General features: G+C 34.3%; 1 protein-coding gene across 1 annotated transcript in view; it reads right to left on the reverse strand.

Moving 5' to 3' along the window:
- Positions 1-22,289, reverse strand: part of NIPBL (NIPBL cohesin loading factor) — a 202,594-nt gene that overhangs the window by 46,069 nt on the left and 134,236 nt on the right. The window contains 17 exon segments of the mRNA XM_017868906.1: positions 454-556; positions 655-869; positions 1,919-2,008; positions 4,143-4,286; positions 5,139-5,271; positions 6,856-6,938; positions 9,586-9,724; positions 11,038-11,138; positions 11,675-11,755; positions 12,290-12,441; positions 13,183-13,414; positions 16,436-16,522; positions 17,004-17,107; positions 18,508-18,597; positions 18,708-18,735; positions 18,738-18,779; positions 19,043-19,242. Of these exon segments, the coding sequence (XP_017724395.1) occupies positions 454-556; positions 655-869; positions 1,919-2,008; positions 4,143-4,286; positions 5,139-5,271; positions 6,856-6,938; positions 9,586-9,724; positions 11,038-11,138; positions 11,675-11,755; positions 12,290-12,441; positions 13,183-13,414; positions 16,436-16,522; positions 17,004-17,107; positions 18,508-18,597; positions 18,708-18,735; positions 18,738-18,779; positions 19,043-19,242 (2,024 nt within the window).

Below are 22,289 nucleotides of genomic sequence, written 5' to 3' on the forward strand. Positions count from 1 at the left end.
AGAACAAGGACTTTTTTTTTGAGATGGAGTTTCCCTCTTGTTGCCAAGGTTGGAGTGCAATGGCACGATCTCGGCTCACTGCAACTTCCACCTCCCAGGGTCAAGCGATTCTCCAGCCTCAGCCTCCCGAGTAGCTGGGATTATAGATGCGTGCCACCACGCCTGGTTAATTTTTGTATTTTCAGTAGAGACAGGGTTTCACCATGTTGGTCAGGTTGGTCTCGAACTCCTGACCTCAGGTGATCCACCTGCCTTGGCTTCCCAAAGTGTTGGGATTACAGGCGTGAGACACTGCACCTGGTCGGACATTTTAATGCAAAACCTAAAAACAAACACTACATCTATGATCTTTTGAGTACTGTACTCAACAATGAATGACATTATATACTACTCACAAGCAACCAGAATCAGAAAAATCAACATCACTGTATAAGGAATTCTTGTCCAGTTTACCTGTGTCAAATAAATATCAAAGCTCTGGGCAAACGGCCTCATGGAGGCCAAGTATCGAACAATCAAGCAAGCATCATCATAGTCCACAGTATCAGAGTTCATCCTGCAACAAAAAGTCATTAAAATTTATTTTCTTTTTTGTAACTTAGGTATCTAGATATCAAGGAGATAAATGTAAACTGTTTTCTCCTTGGATCTTACTTTAATGTGCTAAACTGAGAAGGTGTGGTTTTGATAATGCTTCTAAGAAACTTTTTTCGGTTTTCAGCTCGATGCATAATTTGGCCAGTTGTCTCAATTTCCTTTGCATGATGTGTTCCTTCAGATGATTCTTCATCTTTTTGTGATTTCATTGCTTTTTCTGTTTCCAGAGTCGTGTCTCGAAACCACTGGGCTATATAAAATTTACGAGAAAACTGGAAAGAAATTACAGACTTGAGCTTGATGAAATTAGCAACAAGATTTCCAAGTTAAGTAATAAAGTTGGAGTGCTCACATTACAGGAATACAAATATTAAAGTTTACTTTATAACAACTCCCATGTGATAAAAACAGATTTTAAGAAAGCCAGAAAATTTAGAATATCCTAAATGTTAGAAAACTTATTATTTTACTATGTTCCAATATTTAATGATGTCAAGATAATTTGATAAACACAAGTGCATTAAATATAGAATACTATTATCAACTACTTAATCAAGGACAATATCATGACAAAATTAGACAGATGATGGGTCAACTAGGAAAGTTTATATCAACTGGATAAAATGCTGAAGGTAGAAGACTTCATCTGTTTTCAAATGTTAGTTCTCCAAGAAACACACAAGACAACTGTCACTGAACTAGTTTAACACTGAGACACACCTGTAAATCTGTTCATTTGAATACAAACTGAAAATCTGCAGTATTTGGCTGAACAGCTTAGTAGTATCCCATTTCTTTCAATTACATATCCATCAGTTAAAAAATAAAATAAAATACCTCTATGTATAATGTTCTCAAATAACAGTTTACAAATTTTGTACATGAACCTCTTATACTAATATTTTGGTTACATTATGTAACATACATGAAATAAAAGTAAAATTATATTTAAAAAAAAAATATATATAAATCCAATAGTTTATTTTTACAGGCTTATAGATCATCTCATGTACCACTTGGCCCATACTTACTCTGAGAATAATGACCTAGCCTAGTCTCAAAGATCACTTATGGAGAGACTTCCAAATATTTCTCTTGTCACACAATTTTAGGACAGTACAGTATCCTTAACCAGAATTCCATATAAGACAAATCAACTCAAAGCATTCTTTTCTGTTTAGATTATCAAGTATCCCTTTGTTTTGAAAATAAATATTCCAAACAACTTAAGTTTTCCTCTTCTTCATGCTACCTCCCAATTTTCTTAAACCCAATTTAAATAAACATTCAGTATCTCCAAAAAAGGGGAAAAGAATCCTACCACTAGTGAAGGATCAGTCTCAGTGTTTTCATCCAAGTAATCAAGCAAGGCTTTTTGCAATTGTTGGATTTCATCTTCCCCTCCTGAAACCTATAGAATACACCAAATAAGAACAAAAAAAGGTATTACTGGTGTGCTTTTATAAATCATCTAACTGTAAACACAAATCTAAGGGAAAACTGATATTAAAATGAAAATACAACCACAGTAACTAAAAGGAAACAGAAAAATAGTATTTCTGAAAAATATTATATATTGATAGCTGAAGTTTGCCTTTTTTGTTTTACTTTTTTTGAGATGGAGTTTCACCCTGTTGCCCAGGCTGGAGTCCAGTGGCACTATCTCGGCTCACTTCAACCTCTGCCTCCTGGGTTCATACAATTCTCCTGCCTCAGACTCCCTAGTAGCTGTGACTACATGCATGGTTCACCATGCCTGGCTAATTTTTGTATTTTTAGTAGAAACAGGGTTTCACCATGTTGACCAAGCTGGTCTCAAACTCCTGATCTCAAATAGTCCACCCTCCTGAGATTATAGGTTTAAGCCACTGCACCTAGCCTTTATTTTTATGAACTACATGTCATTTTTTAAAAAAAAGAGCTCATAGGTAGTTGACATAAAATGATCCGAAAATGTGTTAAATATTCAGAGGTAGGAAGAATTTGCTTTTGGAAATACGCGTTGAGAGTCATGAAAATTTACAAATGATCCTTCCCCTTGAGTTGCACAATGTATAATCAACATAGCCATACATGGCAATAAGAGGTTCCAGGCCCACTTTAAGAAATACAGTAAGTCCTCCAGTAACCAGATCTTGGTTTCTACATCACAATTCACCAATAAAAGGAACCAAGATTCCTAGGAGCAACAGCTGATCCCAGTGCTAGGGTAGGGAAGGTAAAACATTTGCCTGAAACACCTTTTTGTTCTAGACAGCAAGCCCTCAAATTATGATGGGAACATATCAAAAGGACATAAAAGCCAGCTTTAAAGGGTTCTCACTGATCAAATCTAGGATGATTTGAGCATTAAAATAATGACAGCAACAAATTATAATTTACCAGAGTAGGTACTGTAGTATTATATTAGATGTTAATATTATATTAATGATAAATTTTTGCTTTTGAGAATTGTACTACAGATATTTAAGTGAGAGCTCTTGTTTGCAGAAATATACACTAAGCAGTGGCTCCCAAGCTTCAGCATTCACTCATTAGAATCACCTGGAGAGCTTGCTAAACCAAGAGTTTTTGATTCAGTAGGTCCAGGGAGGGTCCTAAGAATTTGTATTTTTGTTGGAAATGAACTTGTTAGTTCCCAGATGATTTTAATGTTTGTACTACCTGTCAAAGGGATCACACTTTGAAAATCACTGCATTAGAGAATTCAGGGGTAAAGAGGGAATCAGGTCTGCAACTTCAAGTGGTTCAAAACAAAATTTTAAATAAATGCATATACAGACACACATACATCTATATTTTGAAAGATGATAAAGCAAATTTTGTAAATTGTCAATAATTGAGGAATTTGCAAGAAGTTTTTACGGGAGTTTTTTGTAGTATTCCTACAATTTTTCTCTAAGGTTGAAATTATTTCAAAACACTAACTACAGCAAAAAAAAATTAGAGGCATTTCTACCAACATGGATATGATTATGAGCATAAAAAAAGACTAGAAAAAAATGAAAACAGAAGTTGTATACAGTAGGATTAAAAATCATTTCCTCACCAATTTTCTCACATAACTTTATTATTACCACCATATCCACATTAAAAAAAAAAAAAAGCAATAAAACACTTTTTTCCCCATATGAAAACTCTCTAATAAAGTATAAAAAAGCTCTCCTCACACCTCCTTGGTATAAGAAGATACATAACATTCAAAAGTACAAAACAATCTTATTGGGTATGCTAAATCACCATTCAGTAAATTAAAAACTTAAATAAAATTTATGTTAAATCAAATATAAAACACCATTATACATTATTAAGAGTACTTCACAAAAAGAAAGTAAACGATTTATATGAACCATTCAGAAGTCCCTGTTAGACTAAACAATTCATTCTCAGGTCTTAAAATTTCTCCCTGGGGCTTTGAAAAGTCCACTTTTAGAAGTAAAAATCTTATTTTGAATCCACAAAATGAAATGCAAAAGTTAATGGAAGGATATCCAAAGAAAACAACTATTATTTATTCCCACAATTTTAATCCTGTATCTTAGTACCTGTTTTAAAATGCGTTCTATAGATCCTTGATCCATTTTGCTTGTAACAGCATCTTTCCTCAGCCGTGCAGCAACGGTTCCAAGGTAATCAAGAGATGCCACTCTTAAAGCCATCTCTGTTGACTTGTTACTGAACTGATGAACCTAAATATCAAAATAGTTTTTGATTTAATAATTTATAACAATATATTTTAAATAGCAATTTATCATATAAATTCCCAAACTAAATTGTATAATTTAAAATTTAAACTTTTTTTTTCCCTGTGATACTGTCCCATAAAGTCATTTTTGCCTTTTGATTTTCTGGAATCTGAACATTTTCATGTGACTAAAAAAATTACAGATTAAACTTCCTTAAGAACAACATAACTCTTTAAATATGTAGGCTCAACTGTGTATTTGCACAAAATGTGGTATTACTGAATACAAATTTCTTAGGGTGGAATTCTGATGCCTATAAAAAGTTATTATAGTTTCAGAATAGTATTAACATATTTTCCCATCCACAAAAGGTCCCAGAAGCTTTGTAACAATGTGTATTGTGCAAATTCAAATGTAGTTTAAAAATAAAGAGAGTCACAGTATTTCTTTGCATTTACCTACTGCATTACATGAGGGTTACAAAATGCCATGTATTTGTAGAAATACTCTTAAAGATGATAAGGAGTCTACATTAATCATTTTCATGCTTTGAAACGAGTAACTTATGACTCGTTGAGATGCTTTTAACAATATAACATTCCCCCCCACAAAAAAAATTGTTAAAGCACTGTTTTCTTATCTTATGTAATGAAATGAAAGCACCAAACTTCACAACGTTCGAAAATTTTCTACAAGGTACTGACAATATTGTGTACAGTTATGCACATGCAAAAAGAGATGCAATGTTCATATTTCCTTACACATTTTTAAAGAATTCATCATCTGTGAATCAGAGTACATCCTCATTATGTTGTCTTCTAGTAATCTAATAATCTTTAAATGCTATACTCTTACCAACAGTCTCCCTAACAAACTAAGGAGTAGTTCAGCAGCTGGCCATTCAGGCTTATTGACTGTTGAAAGAAGGTCTTGAACAAAATTTTCAAACAGTGGTCTGTAATCTTCTTCACCTTGCTTACTACCACATCTGTTCAAAAACAATGAAAAGGATGTCAATTTAGGTGACAACATGTCAGTCATCTGTCTACCAACATGACTGAAATTGTTGGCTAAGTTTTCTTTTCTCTATGTTTAGTAACAAGATATATAAAAGTACATTAAATAAAATATGGCTTGAAATGAGTCTTTTTCACAAACTCCACTTTCTCCTTAATTATAGAGAATTCATTTATTAACCAAAACTAATATTACTTTCTTGCAAGTGAAACACATTTTAAAAAAAATGACCACTGTTTTCCTACCTAAAAGATTACCACAAATTCTTTTTTTTTTGAGACGTAGTCTCGCTCTCACCCAAGCTGGAGTGCAGTGGCATGATCTCGGCTTACAGCAACCCTCCATCTCCCAGGTTCCAGTGATTCTCCTGCCTCAGCCTCCCAAGTAGCTGGGACTACAGGCGTGCACCACCATGTCTGGCTAATTTTTAAATTTTTTGTATTTTTAGTAGAGATGGGGTTTCACCATGTTGGTCAGGCTGGTCTCGAACTCCTGACCTTGTAATCCACCTGCCTCGGCCTCTCAAAGTGCTGGGATTACAGGCGTGAGCCACGGCACCCGGCCAAGATCACCATAAATTCTTATGGAGGCTAGGCTGGGTGTGGTGGCTCATGCCTGTAATCCCAGCACTTTGGGAGGTCAGGGCGGGTGGATCACCAGAGGTCGGGAGTTTGAGACCAGCCTGACCAACGTGATGAAACCCCGTCTCTACTAAAAATACAAAAATTAGTGGGGCATGGTGGTGCATGCCTGCAATCCCAGCTACTTGGGAGGCTGAGGCAGGAGAATCGTTTGAACCTGGGAGGCGGAGGTTGAGGTGAGCCGAGATCACACCATTGCACACTAGCCTGGGCAACAAGAGCGAAACTCCGTCTCATTTAAAAAAAAAAAAAAAAATTCTGATGGAGGCTAAATAACATCACTTCACAAACTTTCCTATTCAGGTGCCATAGGAAAATTCTCAAAAATTTACTGAAGACAAATTACAGAATTTTAATTTAGTACTTTAATTTCTGGAGTCTAACATAAAAGAAAATTCACAAAATTTTAGATTTTTTTCCCCCCCGATGTCCCATCCCAATTTTAGATTTTTAATACTCCAATTGCCTCATTTTAAAGATGAAGAAACCAAGGGTCAGGAAGATGTATTCAAGGTTCAGATTATGGCAGGAAATTGGATTCATGTTTTTTTAAAAAACGATCAAGCCTGTAATCCCAGCACTTTGGGAGGCCGAGACGGGCGGATCACGAGGTCAGGAGATCGAGACCATCCTGGCTAACACGGTGAAACCCCGTCTCTACTAAAAAAAATACAAAAAACTAGCCGGGCGAGGTGGCGGGCACCTGTAGTCCCAGCTACCTGGGAGGCTGAGGCAGGAGAATGGCATAAACCCGGGAGGCGGAGCTTGCGGTGAGCCAAGATCGCACCACTGCACTCCAGCCTGGGCGACAGAGTGAGACTCTGTCTCAAAAAAAAAAAAAAAAACAGAAAAAAAAACCGAACTATTCTCTATACTGTGGAAAGAAAAACCAGATTTATATTAATTTTACTCACTTTTTAAGGAAGATGGAGAGGAAGTTTTGGGCTGTTCGCATAGCTGTTTCGTAAGAGTTGGTAATGACAACATCCTGGTCAACCTAGAAAGAAAAAAAAATGAGTTTATAAAGATACAAGAAGTAATCAATAAGTTAGCCCTGTTGCTATTGTCATGTTATTACTGAAGAGGGGTAATACATTTAAATACTAAAATGCTTAAAATATTCTATTATATATAAAGACAGAAGCCAAAATTAGCACACTAAGCATATTTTAAAACTTTATAGAAACAAATAAAAATACAGATAGCCAGGAGCGGTGGCTCAAGCCTGTAATCCCAGCACTTTGGGAGGCCGAGACAGGCGGATCACGAGGTCAGGAGATCGAGACCATCCTGGCTAACACGGTGAAACCCCGTCTCTACTAAAACATACAAAAAACTAGCCGGGCGACGTGGCGGGCGCCTGTAGTCCCAGCTACTCGGGAGACTGAGGCAGGAGAATGGCCTAAAACCCAGGAGGCGGAGCTTGCAGTGAGCTGAGATCCGGCCACTGCACTCCAGCCTGGGCGGCAGAGCGAGACTCCGTCTCAAAAAAAAATAAATAAATAAAAATACAGATAGAGTGTTATTAAAATATGTAACAGTAACAAATGCAGTTAACAAATTTAATATCAATAGTTGTTTCTGGTCAGAACAGAAAGAAATGGATTGAAAATACAAAAAGAATTTAGAAAACATATATCAACCTCAAAGTTTAAGAAACACATAATCCATATAATCAAAAAAAAAAAAAAAAAAATTCAACGCCTTCATCAGAAATTTAAAGATTAGGATATAAATAGTCTATTCACAGTTATAAAAACCCAACAGACAAATAACTACAGGAAAAGGGGCTCAAGCTCACTAATAGCCAGGAAAATGCAAAATAACACGAGTATTTCTCAATGACCGTAATTTTAAGTAAGAAGTAGGGTTATAAACTGAAACACCCCTTTGGTAAGCAAATTGACAACTTCCAGTAAAGTTAATGCATGTATACTATCTTAATTCTACTTCTAAGTATATCTAGAGAAACTTTTGCTCTAAGTTGTGATTCTATGATATGGTGTTTTTAATTCAAGTAAAAAAAAATCTAGTATGAGTTGTACGTATTAAAAGTGATGCTGAGTGGAAAAAATTAGCTGTAAATACGTCATCACTATCCTTTACGTAAATTTTAAAAATGAAATACTTGTATATCAAATTTACATAAAAATAATTAAAAGAAAGAACGAAACATATTTATCATACTTGTCACCACTGGTTAGGAAAGGAAGATTAGAGACAAACAATGGGATTGGGATGGGAGAAATAAAGAGGATCTGAACTTTTCAGACAATATTTGACTTTCTTTCTTTCATTCATTCATTCATTTTTAGACAGGGTCTCATTCTGTCACCCAGGCCGGAGTGCAGTGGCACAATCTTGGCTCACTGAGTCTCAATCTCTCAAGGCTTGATCAACCCTCCTGTTTCAGCCTCCTGAGTAGCTGGGATGACACGCGTACACCACCACGACCAGCTAATTTGTGTATTTTTTTGTAGAGACAGGGTTTTGTCATGTTGCCCAAGCTGTTCTTGAACTCCTGGCCTCAAGCAATCTGCCCGCCTTGACCTCGCAAAGTGATGGGATTATGGGCATGAGCCAAAGTGCCTGTCCAGTTATTAATAATTATTATATATTTATTATTATTCCCCAAAAGATACACACATATGCTTGGCTCTAACAGTAGATAAACAAAATTATTTGTTTCTCTTAAACTTTTGTTGAGGTAAAAGTATACACTTGGAAAAATTCTAAACATCTCCAAAAGCTATAAAACCAAAAGCAAATCTTCAGCATGAGCTACCTATTAGGAAGGGAATAAACTCATTTTCCACATGAATTTAATGTTATTATAATCCTATGTTATGCATTTATATACGGGTTCAGTATCCCTAATCTGAAAATCTGAAATGCAAAATGCCCTAACGAATATTTCCTTTGAATATCATTTTGGTACTCAAAAAGTTTCAGATTTTGGAGCATTTCCGATTCTAGATTTTTGGATCAGGGATACTCAACATGCACATATATTACATAGTGTCTTACTCAGTTTCACATTTGATATCTCACTGACCCTTACAACCTGGCATAGTAGTTTTGATAAGTATTATCACCCCCATTTTACAGCTGAAGAATGAACTCAGAAAGATTAAAATGACTTATATGTTTTATGACTGGTAGATAGAACCAGAACTCAACTCTTCCAACACCACGTCTAGTGCTCTAAAAGAACCTTAAAGCCCAGCCATGAACCTCTACTTCAGAACACCAGTTTTGGCCAGGTACGGTGGCTCACGCCTCTAACCCCAGTACTTTGGGAGGCTGAGGAGGGTGGACCACGAGGTCAGGAGTTCGAGACCAGCCTGACCAACAGAGTGAAACCCCGTCTCTACTAAAAATACAAAAATTAGCGGGGCGTGGTGGTGTGTGCCTGTAATTCGAGCTACTCAGGAGGCTGGGGCAGGAGAATTGCTTGAACCTGGGAGGCAGAAGCTGCAGTGAGCCGAGATTGCGTCACTGCACTCCAGCCTGGGTGACAGAGCAGGACTCCATCTCAAAAAGATAGAAGGAAAAAAAAAGAACTTGCGTTTTATGAGAATGACAGAGAATACAGATGTTTCCTTCAATAAAGTACAGTTGTAAACCTTTAATAGATTCCTTACTTTTTTATTTGAATCTTCTTCTGCATTAGAGTCCTTCTCTGATGATGGTAAGTGTACCACACACTGAATAAGTTGTAAAACCAGTGCTGTAACCATCTGAATATACATAGGTTCTCCATCCATATCACTACTGTTTAACCTTTAATGAAGAAAAAAAACTTGTATGGAGTATCAAGATAATCTCATTTAGATTTCATCCATTGTCTGAAAGTTTCACGATACTTTGCCAATATTTCTAGGCATAATTTTAGCGTTTATAATAGTGTTCTTATGTGTAATTATTTGTCATAAGTTAGCAAAAACATCAAGTAAATGCCTAGGCATGCTCAGATAATTAAAATAGTCAAAGGAAAATACAGTATTAATAAAACTTCTATGCTTTACATACATTGCAGATAAAAATTTGTAATAAAATACTAAACATTTCTCAAAATGATTTCGAAAATGATAAAAGTCTTCAAAGTTTCCAAATGCCCATATATTTTGCTATTCATCTGTTGAATCTGTTATTCATTCGGTATTAAAATCTACTACACAGCTCTTGATCATTTGTGCTAGTGCTGGTAGCAAAGATTATAAAAAGTCAATGTCCACATCTTTTGTTCTATAGATATTGTAAAAATCTAAGCATTCTTTTATATGTTGATAGTTTTCCTTCAGGTTTAACAGACAATAAATGTTTATCAGTATACAATTAGTCCAAAAAATGATTAAGATAAAATAATTATTTTAGAGAAGAAGTCTTCAAAGCAATCTTAAAAATAATCCTATATGCCACATCAACACTTTTAATCACTCAGGAATATTAAGATAATTCCAGTGATTATCTATGATGGCAAAGACAATAATGCTGACCATAGCAGTGGATGACATTCCTTATTAACAGTGTGTTTAGTGATTAAAGAGCATTGAATCCCCATGTTTATTCTCCATACTGCCATTAGAGTAATCTTTGTTTTGAGACAAAAAAATCTTATAAAATCCTCTTTGAACTGATCTGATTCTTTTGAGCCATATTTCCAATAGCACTGACTAGTGGTTTGTAATAAGGAATGATTTTGCTCTCCAGTGCCTGGAGATAATTTTGGTTGTCACAAGTGGAAGGAGGAAGGGTGTCTATTGGCATCTAATGGGTAGAGATCAGGGATGCTGCTAAGCATCCTATATTGCACTAGACAGCTAAGAATAACAAAATGTTATATGGCCTAAAATGTCAACAGTGCCAATGATGAAAGACTCTTCCACAGATCTTTGAGAATCAGTGAACTTTTCTGAGCCCCCTAAATATGCCATGTTATTTCATACATCTAAGCTATTCTTCATGTTGTTCTGATGTAACTGCCTAGTTTTTAATTATTAAAATATAAATCAGACAGAATGAAGAATAAATGTATGACAGTTCAATATAATGGGGGTTCTTCATTATACTTGACCTCTGTTGTAATTAATTACCTGAAGTTCCTTAAACTCCTCTTGCTGGTTGGTAATCTTGCAAGTGAAGTAAAAATTTCTTCCAAAATTAACTGCCTATGCTTTTCATATCTTGAGAATACCTGTTTAGTAATTATAAGATTCCAAGTTAAACTTTTAATTAATAGAAAACGAACCAAAAAATAATATCATGTGGTTAAAAAAGTTATCTGCCATTTAGAATGAAAATGTTTTCAGTATCTAAGGTAAGCTGCTCAATTTTCCTATCATTAATTATAACATTCTTATAGAAGTCAAAGAGTACACTAGTTTCATTTAAAGGACTAGATATCTTAGCTATAGACAGTCAGACAAGATTTAAATGATTTTAAACAATTCTAACTTTATTATAAATATCAAGGAATTATTAGCTGAAATATTTGCAAATATTTAGAAGCGTTTTAAATGTGACAGAAACAGAATAACTCAATAAATTAACAAAACAGAAAAATAAATCCTCAATTCATAAAGTCTAATAAGCCTTAGTAAAACAGTCCTTAGATTGAAATGAATGTACTGAAAACCAGGTATCTTCATTACTTTTTGGAAGTTTGGATTAAATGACATCAATATTGTTTTATTTGTGGGGTAACTAAAAATACAAATTGATTATACTTACTGCAGTGACTAACTTAATGGCACACAACTGTAGTTCACTGACATTTTCCACAAAAAATGGTGTTATTCCCATAGATGAAACCTGTTTAAAAAAGAAAAGAGTAAGTAGTATACAACTTTAGTTGATTTCAGTAACATTCTATCTTACTTAATTCCAACCCATTCATAAGCTTACTGGAAAACACTAAGAAGGCATTTTTTCTTCCCCCCACCTAATCGGCATCTATTCTTTTCTCTGCTCCTCTTCATTCTCAAAGCACATTAGCATATACAGCAGGTACATTGTTTCATAGCTATCAGTACTCTAATCTCTACTTTGAGTTTATAAATGTCACAGGGATATAAAGTAATAACGAACATTTAATATCTGCATGAAAATATAACCTATCTCTCAAAGAATTTAAGAGTCTGGAATTTACACTACATTTATCTGTCTCCTGATAAAATGTCTTTTTAAAACTCCTAAAGTCTTATTTCTTCAATTTAGACATAACATACTCTTAATAGGAAAAATTACTGATAATATAGTGCTGGTCTTATTATTGAGTGTGCCAGGTTATACTGGACTCAATCATTTAGTTTAGAAATATACAAAATGCTTACCAAAAAAACTTACCTGAAGAATTGTTGTGTCTGTAAGAAGTTGTATCTCTAGCAATTCTGATAAGCTGCTAACAATGTCACAAACTTTGTTATAAAGCATTACTATTACTCTCTGCTTATGGGTAGAACATTTAGCCCGTTTTGCTTTTGAACTTAATAAGCCTCCTAAAATGAAACAAATTCAAGACAAGGAAAACATCAAGTTTTAATAATTTTAATAAACAGTACTCAAATTGTTTTTTGAATTAAGAGAACACAATTTTTTAGCTACATAAAACAGAATCCGGAAGATAAAGCTTTTTATTTATTAAAATAGAAAATTACTCTCTAGAGATATTCTATTAGAAACATTCTTGCAACAGATAATCTTCGGGGCTATTAAATCCTTGTATCTAAAATAAGATAAAATATTATTTTATCTCGATTTCTACTTTTCTCCATTGGAGCAGGATAGTAAGATTGTATTTCCCTTTAAATTAATTTGCAATTATACAACAAATCATCAAGTTCATTATTCAGGAACCCAAGTTTGACCTTACTCCCTTCAAATGTATACATTTCATTGTTCATTTATAAAGGTTAAGAACAAAAGGACTATTTATCTTGAATCAATCCATTTTGTAGACAACTGCTTTTTTGGGTAAATTAGGGGGAAATGATAAATGAAACCAGAAGGTAGCATTTTCTGAGATTTTCCCTGACAAGTAGAAATAACTTCTATTACATATAAGTAGTTCCTAAAGAAATTATAATTGAACAAGTACTATATTCTAGTCAAATCCATAATCAAAATCAGTGTTTATTACAACTTATATGATTCAAAAATTTTGGTGCCATTTTAAGTCCTATTTTGACTCATCTAACATAGCAAAAATTTACAATAATTTTGATATTATACGAACTAACCTCCATGAGGATCTAATCTGTAAACAGGATCATACTGAGGATAAAGTGTATTCTGCAAATGAAATTTAGTGTACTGTATAACTCTTTCAATTACATCCTCAATGTACACAGCTTTTGGCATGTTAGGGGATGTCATAATGTTGATAGTTGTAAGACAAGCATCTGCTGATTTTGTAACTCTCTCCATAATAAGGTCTCTCCATAACCTTTCTTCTTCTTCAGTATCATTATTCTGTAAAATAGTACATTGTTAATGAAATGGAAATAAACACATTTATAGTTTTAAAATATACATTAAAATTATGATTTATTTGATTTTCACTGGTGGAAAACAGTGTTATGATGTGTGTTAATTCTTTAAAGAATATCCAGAATGAGGTACAAATACCAATACTACTTTGAGCACGATTTGTGTTTCAATGTTTTCAAACTTTATATACTCTACCTCATTTCACCACTAGATGACACCCTACTGACAAAGTTATAATTATCTTTATCCTTTGTGTGCTTTATCTATCACTTTAACTGTATATAAATTAATTTTGTGTTTTGGGTATAAACATTATGATAGTTTAAAAACTTTATAAATTCTGCTTGCTGCTGTGATAACAAAGCAAAAGTTAATGACAAAGGGTAAAGCCTTACTTAGTACTAAAATGTTACCGACAATCATTCCTAACACCTGATTTTCAACAACACTGTTTCTGAAACTGAGATTAAAAAGTAGTAATATGCAGACTAATGAAGACATTTTTTAAAACAGATAATTTAAGAACTGACAGAAGACTTTATTTTAATTTACATGTCCATAACCTGACATTGCAATTAGGAGTAATCTCACTGTTAAAGTAAAAATCCTTCTATCACATCTTTAGTTATGAAATATAAACTATATTATAGGACTACTTCCAAATATATCCTATTCAAAGCTTATACACTGGGAAAATGAACAAAAACACAATATATAATATGTAAAGCAGACAGGGCTTTCTGTTCAGTAATGCCTAAAAACTCATAAAGCAAAGATAAAATAGCTTGTCTTTGATGCAAACATTGCTGTTTGTTTGGAAGAATCAGTTAAGGAGATTCATGATTCATGCCAAACATTAAGGCTATCTACAAAATATTACATACTGTTACGGTTTTTTAGGAATGAAAGTAATTTCCTTAAGGCTGAGTCAGCCAGCTCTCCAGAACTCTAGATTTCTGATGATTACCACAATTTCTTGGTGAAGTATCTAAGTAACTTATAGACTAACAATGGAGTAGATTGTTACTTTAGGTTTCTCTAAGCCCTTTGTTTCTGTGATGCAAAAAGTAGTTTAAAGAGAGGGCACTTAAAAATATAAATATACTTAATAATCCAGAAAACTACCATCTGAGATTATTTTTCTACATATTTTATTCCAGGAGTGTCCAATCTTTTGGCTTCCCTGGGCTACACTGGCAGAACTGTTTTGGGCTACATATAAAATACACTAACAATTACGATAGCTGATGACCTTAAAAAGAAATTGCAAAAAATCCTCATAATGTTTCAAGGAAGTTTACGAATTTGTGTTGGGCTGCATTCAAATCTGTCCTGGGCCACATGGGCCAGTGGGCCACAGGTTGAACAAGCTTGTTTTATTCCATGGAGATAGATCTCCTAGCAATCCTATGGCTTTTGCAAACACCAAGAGCATTTCTCTCATAAGACAAAATGAAATCTAGTGCTTGTATTAAATATACATACTACATATGTATACATGAGAAGTATATATATCAAAAGTGTTCAAAATGGTTATTGCTAGATTAGAATATAGCTTTTTTGGTGCTTTTTCTTTTGGACATTTTCTACAATAAATATGTTACTTTTATAATCAGGCCTTTAAAAATAAAGAAAATTTGGCCAGGTGTAGTGCCTCACATCTGTGGTCCCAGAGCTTTGAGAGGACAAGGCAGGAGGATCGTTTGAAGCCAGCAGTTTGAGACTAGTCTGAGCAACAGAGTGAGACCTTGCCTCTACAAAATATTTTAAATAATTAGCCAGGCATTGTGGTGCACGCCTGTAGTCCTAGCAGCTTGGGAGGCTGAGGTGGAAGGATCACCTGAGCCCAGTAGTTTGAGACTACAATGAGCTATGACTGCAGCACGGCACTCCAGCCCAGGAGACAAAGCAAGACCCTGGCTCTATTAGGAACAAAAAAAAAAAAAAAAAGAAAATTTATCAACTCAGAACTTTAATGCCTATAAGCATTAGTGTCTGCATTTATTAATGTCAGAGATATCAAGATCAATTTGAATGCACATATAATTTACAGTCCACTACAATGCTAGGAAGGCAAATCCCAGGAAATTTACTTCACTCAATAAACCATTGCAACCATGTTGCTACTGCTTTTGATATAAACATATTAAAATATAGTAACAGTGGCAGTTAACATTTACTGACAAGTTAAAGTATGCCAGACACTGTTATAAGTACTTTACATGAATTAATTCTTTAATCCTTTTAACAACCCTTTGAGGTAGGTATAAAAATGGTATATAAGGAGTAATGCATATTAATTAAAAATTAGTATACATTCAGAAATCATGATAAAGTTTCTAACTATGTTATTTCTTCAGGAAAGGTCAACAAAAGAATTACTACCTATCATCTCATAAATCAAAACAAAATTTAAACATTCATACACTTACATAAGGGAGAGCATAAACTAAAGAACTGTCCCTGAAATTGACAAAAATTTTCATGTCTTTACTGTTCTTTATGGCAAAGCTGTGAATTGACAATCTGTAACGTTAATTCTGAATTACTAAAAGTGAAGTTTTATTAGCAATGCTAATAAATGTAACTAGTAATTCATGGTAACATGCTCAAATTAATGGAATGTGAAATTTCCCCTGCACATGAAAGTTGTTGGTGAAAAAATTCACATTAGTCCCTCCCTAATGCACAGATGATAGATTCCAAGACCTCGAGTGCACGCCTAAAACTGCGGATAGTATCAAACCCGATATACACTATGTTTTTTCCTATACATATATACCTAAGATAAAATTTAATTTATAAATTAGGCATGGGAAGAGATTAATGACATTAATAAAAAATAGAACAATAGACTGTAATAAAAATCATTCACCTACTTTCAGCTCACAGTTGACTGTAGGTAACTGAGACCATGAAAAATGAAACAATAGAGAAGTGGGGGACTACTACAGATCTTAATAACATTAAGGATAAAATTAACAGTATGGATCTTAAACTTACATGATTTAACAAAGTAGAAAGCTTTGACCCATCCTGAATATTCTTCTCCAAGATATTTAGGACTTTCACAGTTTTGTCAGTTGAAAGCTAAAATAGCAACATAAATTCTTTTATCCATCACTGGTAAAAGTTATATACTATTCAAGAAACAATCTGTACAATTATTCCCTTTGAGCTATGGAGGAAATAGCATTGTTACCCTCTTAAAGAGTAAGAAAACTTTCCCACTTAGAACTTCTACTCACGACCCTAAATGACTAAAGCAAATGTCAAAGAAAAATGTATTTCTGCATTTAAATAATCTAAATATTTGAGAAAAAAAAAAAAACTCTGAAAAAATTAAAGTCTATGCCCTCTTTCAATGCAGGAATATGAGTCTCTTTAGAATAATTTGCAGAATACTTCTTTTATTCTTTTGTAAAAAACAAAAAAATTCATTTAGACTCTCAGAGGTCAATGAGTTTTCTTTTTACTATTTACATAAATTTTATAATTTACCCTGAAAACCTTACATTAATTTCAAATATTTCTATGAAGTAAATTTATACATTTTATTTTGGTGAGATACCTTATCCATTATACCCATTGCTTTTATTTTAGCGGATTCACTGCCAAGTTCATTAAGCTGATGTTTTCCTAATAGCAGTTCCTGAGGAATTTCATCATCATCACCTGCAAAATCAAGCGAAATAAACACAAACTTTAGGTAAACGAAATAGCTCCAAATGTCAAGCTTAACTTTCTAATAAAATTTTTAGACACACAAACGAAACAAATAACAACCTAAGAGGCCTCTATATATAAACCTCAAGTAAATCCGGAATGAAAACGGACAGAAATTGAAGTCAGATTTATGACAAAAATGGGAACATGAGATAGGTATCTTATCTTGACTACTTTAGATATACTCTTGACTCTTCTCAACCACACACTCTTGCCTCAGGAGGTTGACCTGATCGGACTACATCAAGAGTCTCCCATGCCCTCTGGCTTTTGTTTGGGTTTGGCCAGTAGGGTGCCCTGTTAGAAGATCAATGAGTGTAAGGTCAAGTATTTATATCTCTTACTCTTTGCTTACAAGGTCTCCTCAGGCTGGCTCTGTCCCCTGACCAAAAGGTATTGCTTCTTTCAAGGCAGCCTACTCTACAACTTTTTTTCTTGCAGAATGAGTTCTGGTGACTTTTCTGTAGCCTCACTCTTTTGGTTTAAGGTTGTTAACCCTGGGTTCTGGTACTACTTTGCCTCCATCTTTTTAACTGGTCTCTTTGTAAATAACTCCTCCTCATATTATCCTAATTTGAGAGTCCCCTTTGTCCTTTTGGGACCCTAAATGATACAGAAGACAATTTCTCAGCATAGAATTGCAAAGTTTTAAAAAAGATGAAACTGACATTCTAAATAATCAGCAAACAAAATGATAGGCAAGTAATTCTCACAAAACAAATACTTAGTTTACCAGCTGAAGGTGGCATAAGATTATTAAGAATAGCTCTATACATTGTAAGCAGTGTTTTTATAAACATATTTTAATATTTATAGATGTAATCTTTATGTCATTGTAAAAGTAATATATGAATATAACATTAATCCTACTGCATTCTAATTGGTTTACTATTTTGGTTTGCATATTAGAATCTGTATTCCCTAAAGCCAGGTATTTGGGTTTTACTTACTTTTGCATCAATAGCACTTAACATACTACTGGCATACAGTAAGTATTCAATAAATATTGGTCATTAGAATAAATGAACAGAAGAATAGATGCTTATTTCTGCATATTTGCTCCTATCAGTACCTTCATTATCCAGGGCCTATTCAAGCCTCCTCACCTGCATAAAGACTTTTTAAATTACTTTAACTTACTCAGGATTCTTTAGATACTATTCAGACTTGATTAATTTATACTTGAGATTTGTACTAAAGTTTTTAATTTCTTGGTAACAGACTAGATTTGACTTCACAACTAGATTTCGTTTCTTGATAGCACGAAGCATGCCTCTGTATCCTCTGGAGTAACTGACAGAAAGTTAGACACTTAGAGTATGGGTAAATGTATTTTAAGTTGATTTTACCAAATGCAGTAAAATCCATATCTTCCAAATTATCCAAAATATTCTCTATCGAGGCTGTGAATCTCTTAAAAGTTGAAGAGTCCATCATTTCTGCAAGAGAGAAAATACATTCATTATTCTCACATTTCCAAGTAGGGAACATGTGGGAAAGCTGAAGGGAATATGAATAAAGGACAAATTAAATAAACTAAAAGTGTTACCTTCAGGTGTTATTTTGGTGTCATATGCCCTTTCCTTTTCTTCTGTTTTTCTTTTTTCTTCATTTTCCTAGCCAAACTAAAAATGAACAAAAAGAAGTACTGAAATGCCAAGGGGAATGACAACTTAAAAACAATTCCATTTTTGTTTCTAGTTTTTTCCTGGAATGTTTAAAGGACTTAACAATAATTCACTGCAAATAGAAAATACGTATTTTTGTCTTAATTGAAAATTAGGTTGTTAATTAACTCATTAAAAAAGATATAAAATCATCTTCAAAGTTAAAGCCCTAAATTTAAATTGGTTTATGTAAGAAATCCGTTGACACTGATGAATTACCCTCACTAAGGCTGGGAGGAGGAGAATAATCTTCCATGTCAGAATCTGATGGACTTCGGTTTCGATAACGACCACCACCTGAACTCCTTCTTCCTTCATGAGAGTGGCCACTTCTCCTATGATCCCCAGAGCTTCTTCTGTCACGCTCTTCATATTCCCAAGCTTTATCATCATCTTTTTTATGTCGTTTCCTAGAGGCTAGAAGCAAATCCCCATGACAAATAATTTACCTCATTTAAAAAGATGATTAAAGTTTGTACTTTACAAATGAACCACATGGGGAAAAAATCTTCATTCCATAGGGACTAGGAAATTCAGAGTGATTTTGTCTATCCAGAAGTTTAAGTTATGATATAGAAAGAGTATCACTAATTTAGCACAATCTACCCAGATTTTAAGATCTTTACACGAACTCAGTATTTATTGCTAATAAATACAGATAGAAAGGTTCTTAAAATTAAACTATGGTGTTCATTTCAATGACATTTATTCAGCAAGTCAGTAAGGGTTATACCTAAACTTCAAGATTAATTGAGGCTGTAAAACAAACTATGTTTAGGAATTGGATGAAAAACAGAACCACCTTAAAGCACGTAGATTACTGATGGGGAGCAGGGTTTGCAGGAGAAGTCAACTTTTGAGAAAGTGTTACAGAATATGGGTAACCAGGTACACCATCAATTAATAGCTAAGTTTAACCCACAACTCAGTGATAAATTCCATAAGCCCTGGTGACCTAACATGACAAGCCTACAGAGATAGAATAAACCTGTACAGTTGTAAATACTCACATAATGAATTCAGTTCTCCAACAAAAGGCTTGCTTAAACCCAAGAAAAGTTTCTAAGCTTATGTATGCTTCATAAGCATGATTAGATATGTTACCTTCAATCTTTTCCCCATCGTTTTAGCATTCTGCTAAAATGACCCCGTACTGACAGGAGCCTTTAGGCAGACCTGGCAAACAGATTTCATCTGACACATCAACTCTCATCAACTGGCCATAGCTGCCTAGAATATTATGTTGAAAATAACTCTAAGCTCTGAGAAAGCATCATAGTTCAGCAAGAAAGACTGATTAGAAATGTCCGCAGTAAGAGCTGGGGGGCACTATAAGTGACAAATATTTACCATGTCTGTTCTAGGATGAAGTAGGTACCACCAAGTTAAAACCAGTGTAGAGAAGTGATGTGTCCTACCTTGAGATCATATACTGGTTGTTGTTGTGACCACTTGCTGCTGACAATGATAAACTTTCTGGTCTGTTATTTGACTAGCAACTGCTCTTTTCTGAATCCCTAACTATGATAAATACACAAATACTTAAGACAAATGTTTTGCTTAAGTCCCCTACTTGGCTTAGATGTAAGGATGCCAACCTCTGGCCCAGGTGCTCTATGCCTGTGCCAGTGTCTTCATGTGTGGGTAATAAATGTCTATACTCTGGCTAATCTTATTCTTAAATGCTACCCTAACTATTCCTGTTCAAGAATCTAGTTTGGTTTCTGGTTCTGGACTCTTCTAGCCAATCTAGGGACAATATGGCAGGAAAAGGTCATTTTGTTTCCTCCTCTTTATGGTCACAGGCTTGGATAGCAAAAAGGTTCATATAAACCACAAATGTAAATGGATATAAATATCTGGGATTTTCTTCATAATTAGGTATGAATTTGGTTATGAGGTATGTGAAGAGTGATACGACTGTTCCTCTTTTATGATTACAGTATGCTCTAGTACATTCCTTTAGTGACAACTTGTTTCACACACTAATAAGTAGGCTGTGTGTATGTATTTGTGAGAGAGAAACATGTCATTTCTATATAGAATTCCTCAGATGTTTTTTTCACAAGTACTGAAATGCCTAAATTACAAGGGATGGCAACTAATAAGCAAACTCCTTCAGAAAGCACTATTTTCTCACGGAGGCAGAGAAGGGGTCTTGCTATGTTGCTCAGGTTGGTCTCAAACAATCCTCCCACCTTGGCCTCCCAAAGTGTTGAGATTACAGGCATGAGTTACCGCACCAGAAATTAGTAGTTTACAACCTCAAATATGACCTGCTTTAGTCTTTGTACATTTTAATTAATTTCATAAATCCATTTCAAGCATTCAATCCTATGAGTAGAAAATGCTTGAAAAAACTTATAGTGGTTTGTAATTACATAGAATATGGTGTATTGGTGGTAACTATCCACAGATCTTGTAAATCTTTATTTCACATTCATCAAATTTTAGACAATTTAGATAAAAATGGGGTGACATTAAAAAAAAAAAAAACAACTTCCATAACACATTGTGTTATAACGAGGTTATCAGGATACCAACTCATTGTGGCTAGTTTATTCTTTCTTCATTTCTCTCATTACCTTGGAGATAAGCAGGGGAAGGGAAAGGACTCAAAAGAGAGGTATGTAAAATATGACTTGGGTGTTCTCTCTCTTCTCTTTCCAAATTTCACCTATGTATCTCTTGAGCTTCTTATATCGCCCCTCTCTCCATTTCCCCCAGGTACCCAGTGACCTTATATTTGTGCTATGGCCATCCAAATCTGTGTAGCCCAACTTTCAAAGTTATCCTTCAACATTTTCCCCTAACCTTCAACAAAACTATTTCCTTGGTTTTAGATTTTGAGAAACCAATTTGATTAAACTGTTAAGTTTCAAAAAGTCTCTCTCTTTCTCGAAGCAGCATAATGCTTGCAACTTAATGTTCTCATAATAGTTTCACATTTTGTATTGTGCTATATTTTCACTACACTGTTTCTGTTGTGGTATAACAATTGGTTGTTTATGTGAACAACCATTTGGACTTCTTTCACCACTCAAATCAGTGGCTCCAGTGTCCACTTTTCTATAGTTACTCATATAGAAATAAGTGAAGAAAAACAGGAAGCGCCTCTTGACATCTCTTTAAAAATCTAGAGAAACTTTCCTTTCTTCTAGCAGTGGGTAAAGTTCAGGTTCTTTAAAATAAATATTACCTTTCAATATAGTTGGGCATACATAAAACAGGATCCATGGCTTTACAACGAAGCTACGTGCCTCCATAAGATGAGACAAAAGCTTTCATGATAGAAAGCAAGGGGAAATGAATGGTGGCTGCATTGTTGACAAACATGAAGGATGTGTGGCTCTACTCTCCACTATTTTATACTTCATGGAGATTTCTGATTATGTTATCCTTTCCACTTAACTGTGAGACAGCTTCAGGAATCTTTGCAATTGAGTAATGCAGGCAGCCACTAT

Source organism: Rhinopithecus bieti, unplaced genomic scaffold, assembly GCF_001698545.2.
Source record: "Rhinopithecus bieti isolate Rb0 unplaced genomic scaffold, ASM169854v2 scaffold_4911, whole genome shotgun sequence".
Taxonomy (NCBI): domain Eukaryota; kingdom Metazoa; phylum Chordata; class Mammalia; order Primates; family Cercopithecidae; genus Rhinopithecus; species Rhinopithecus bieti.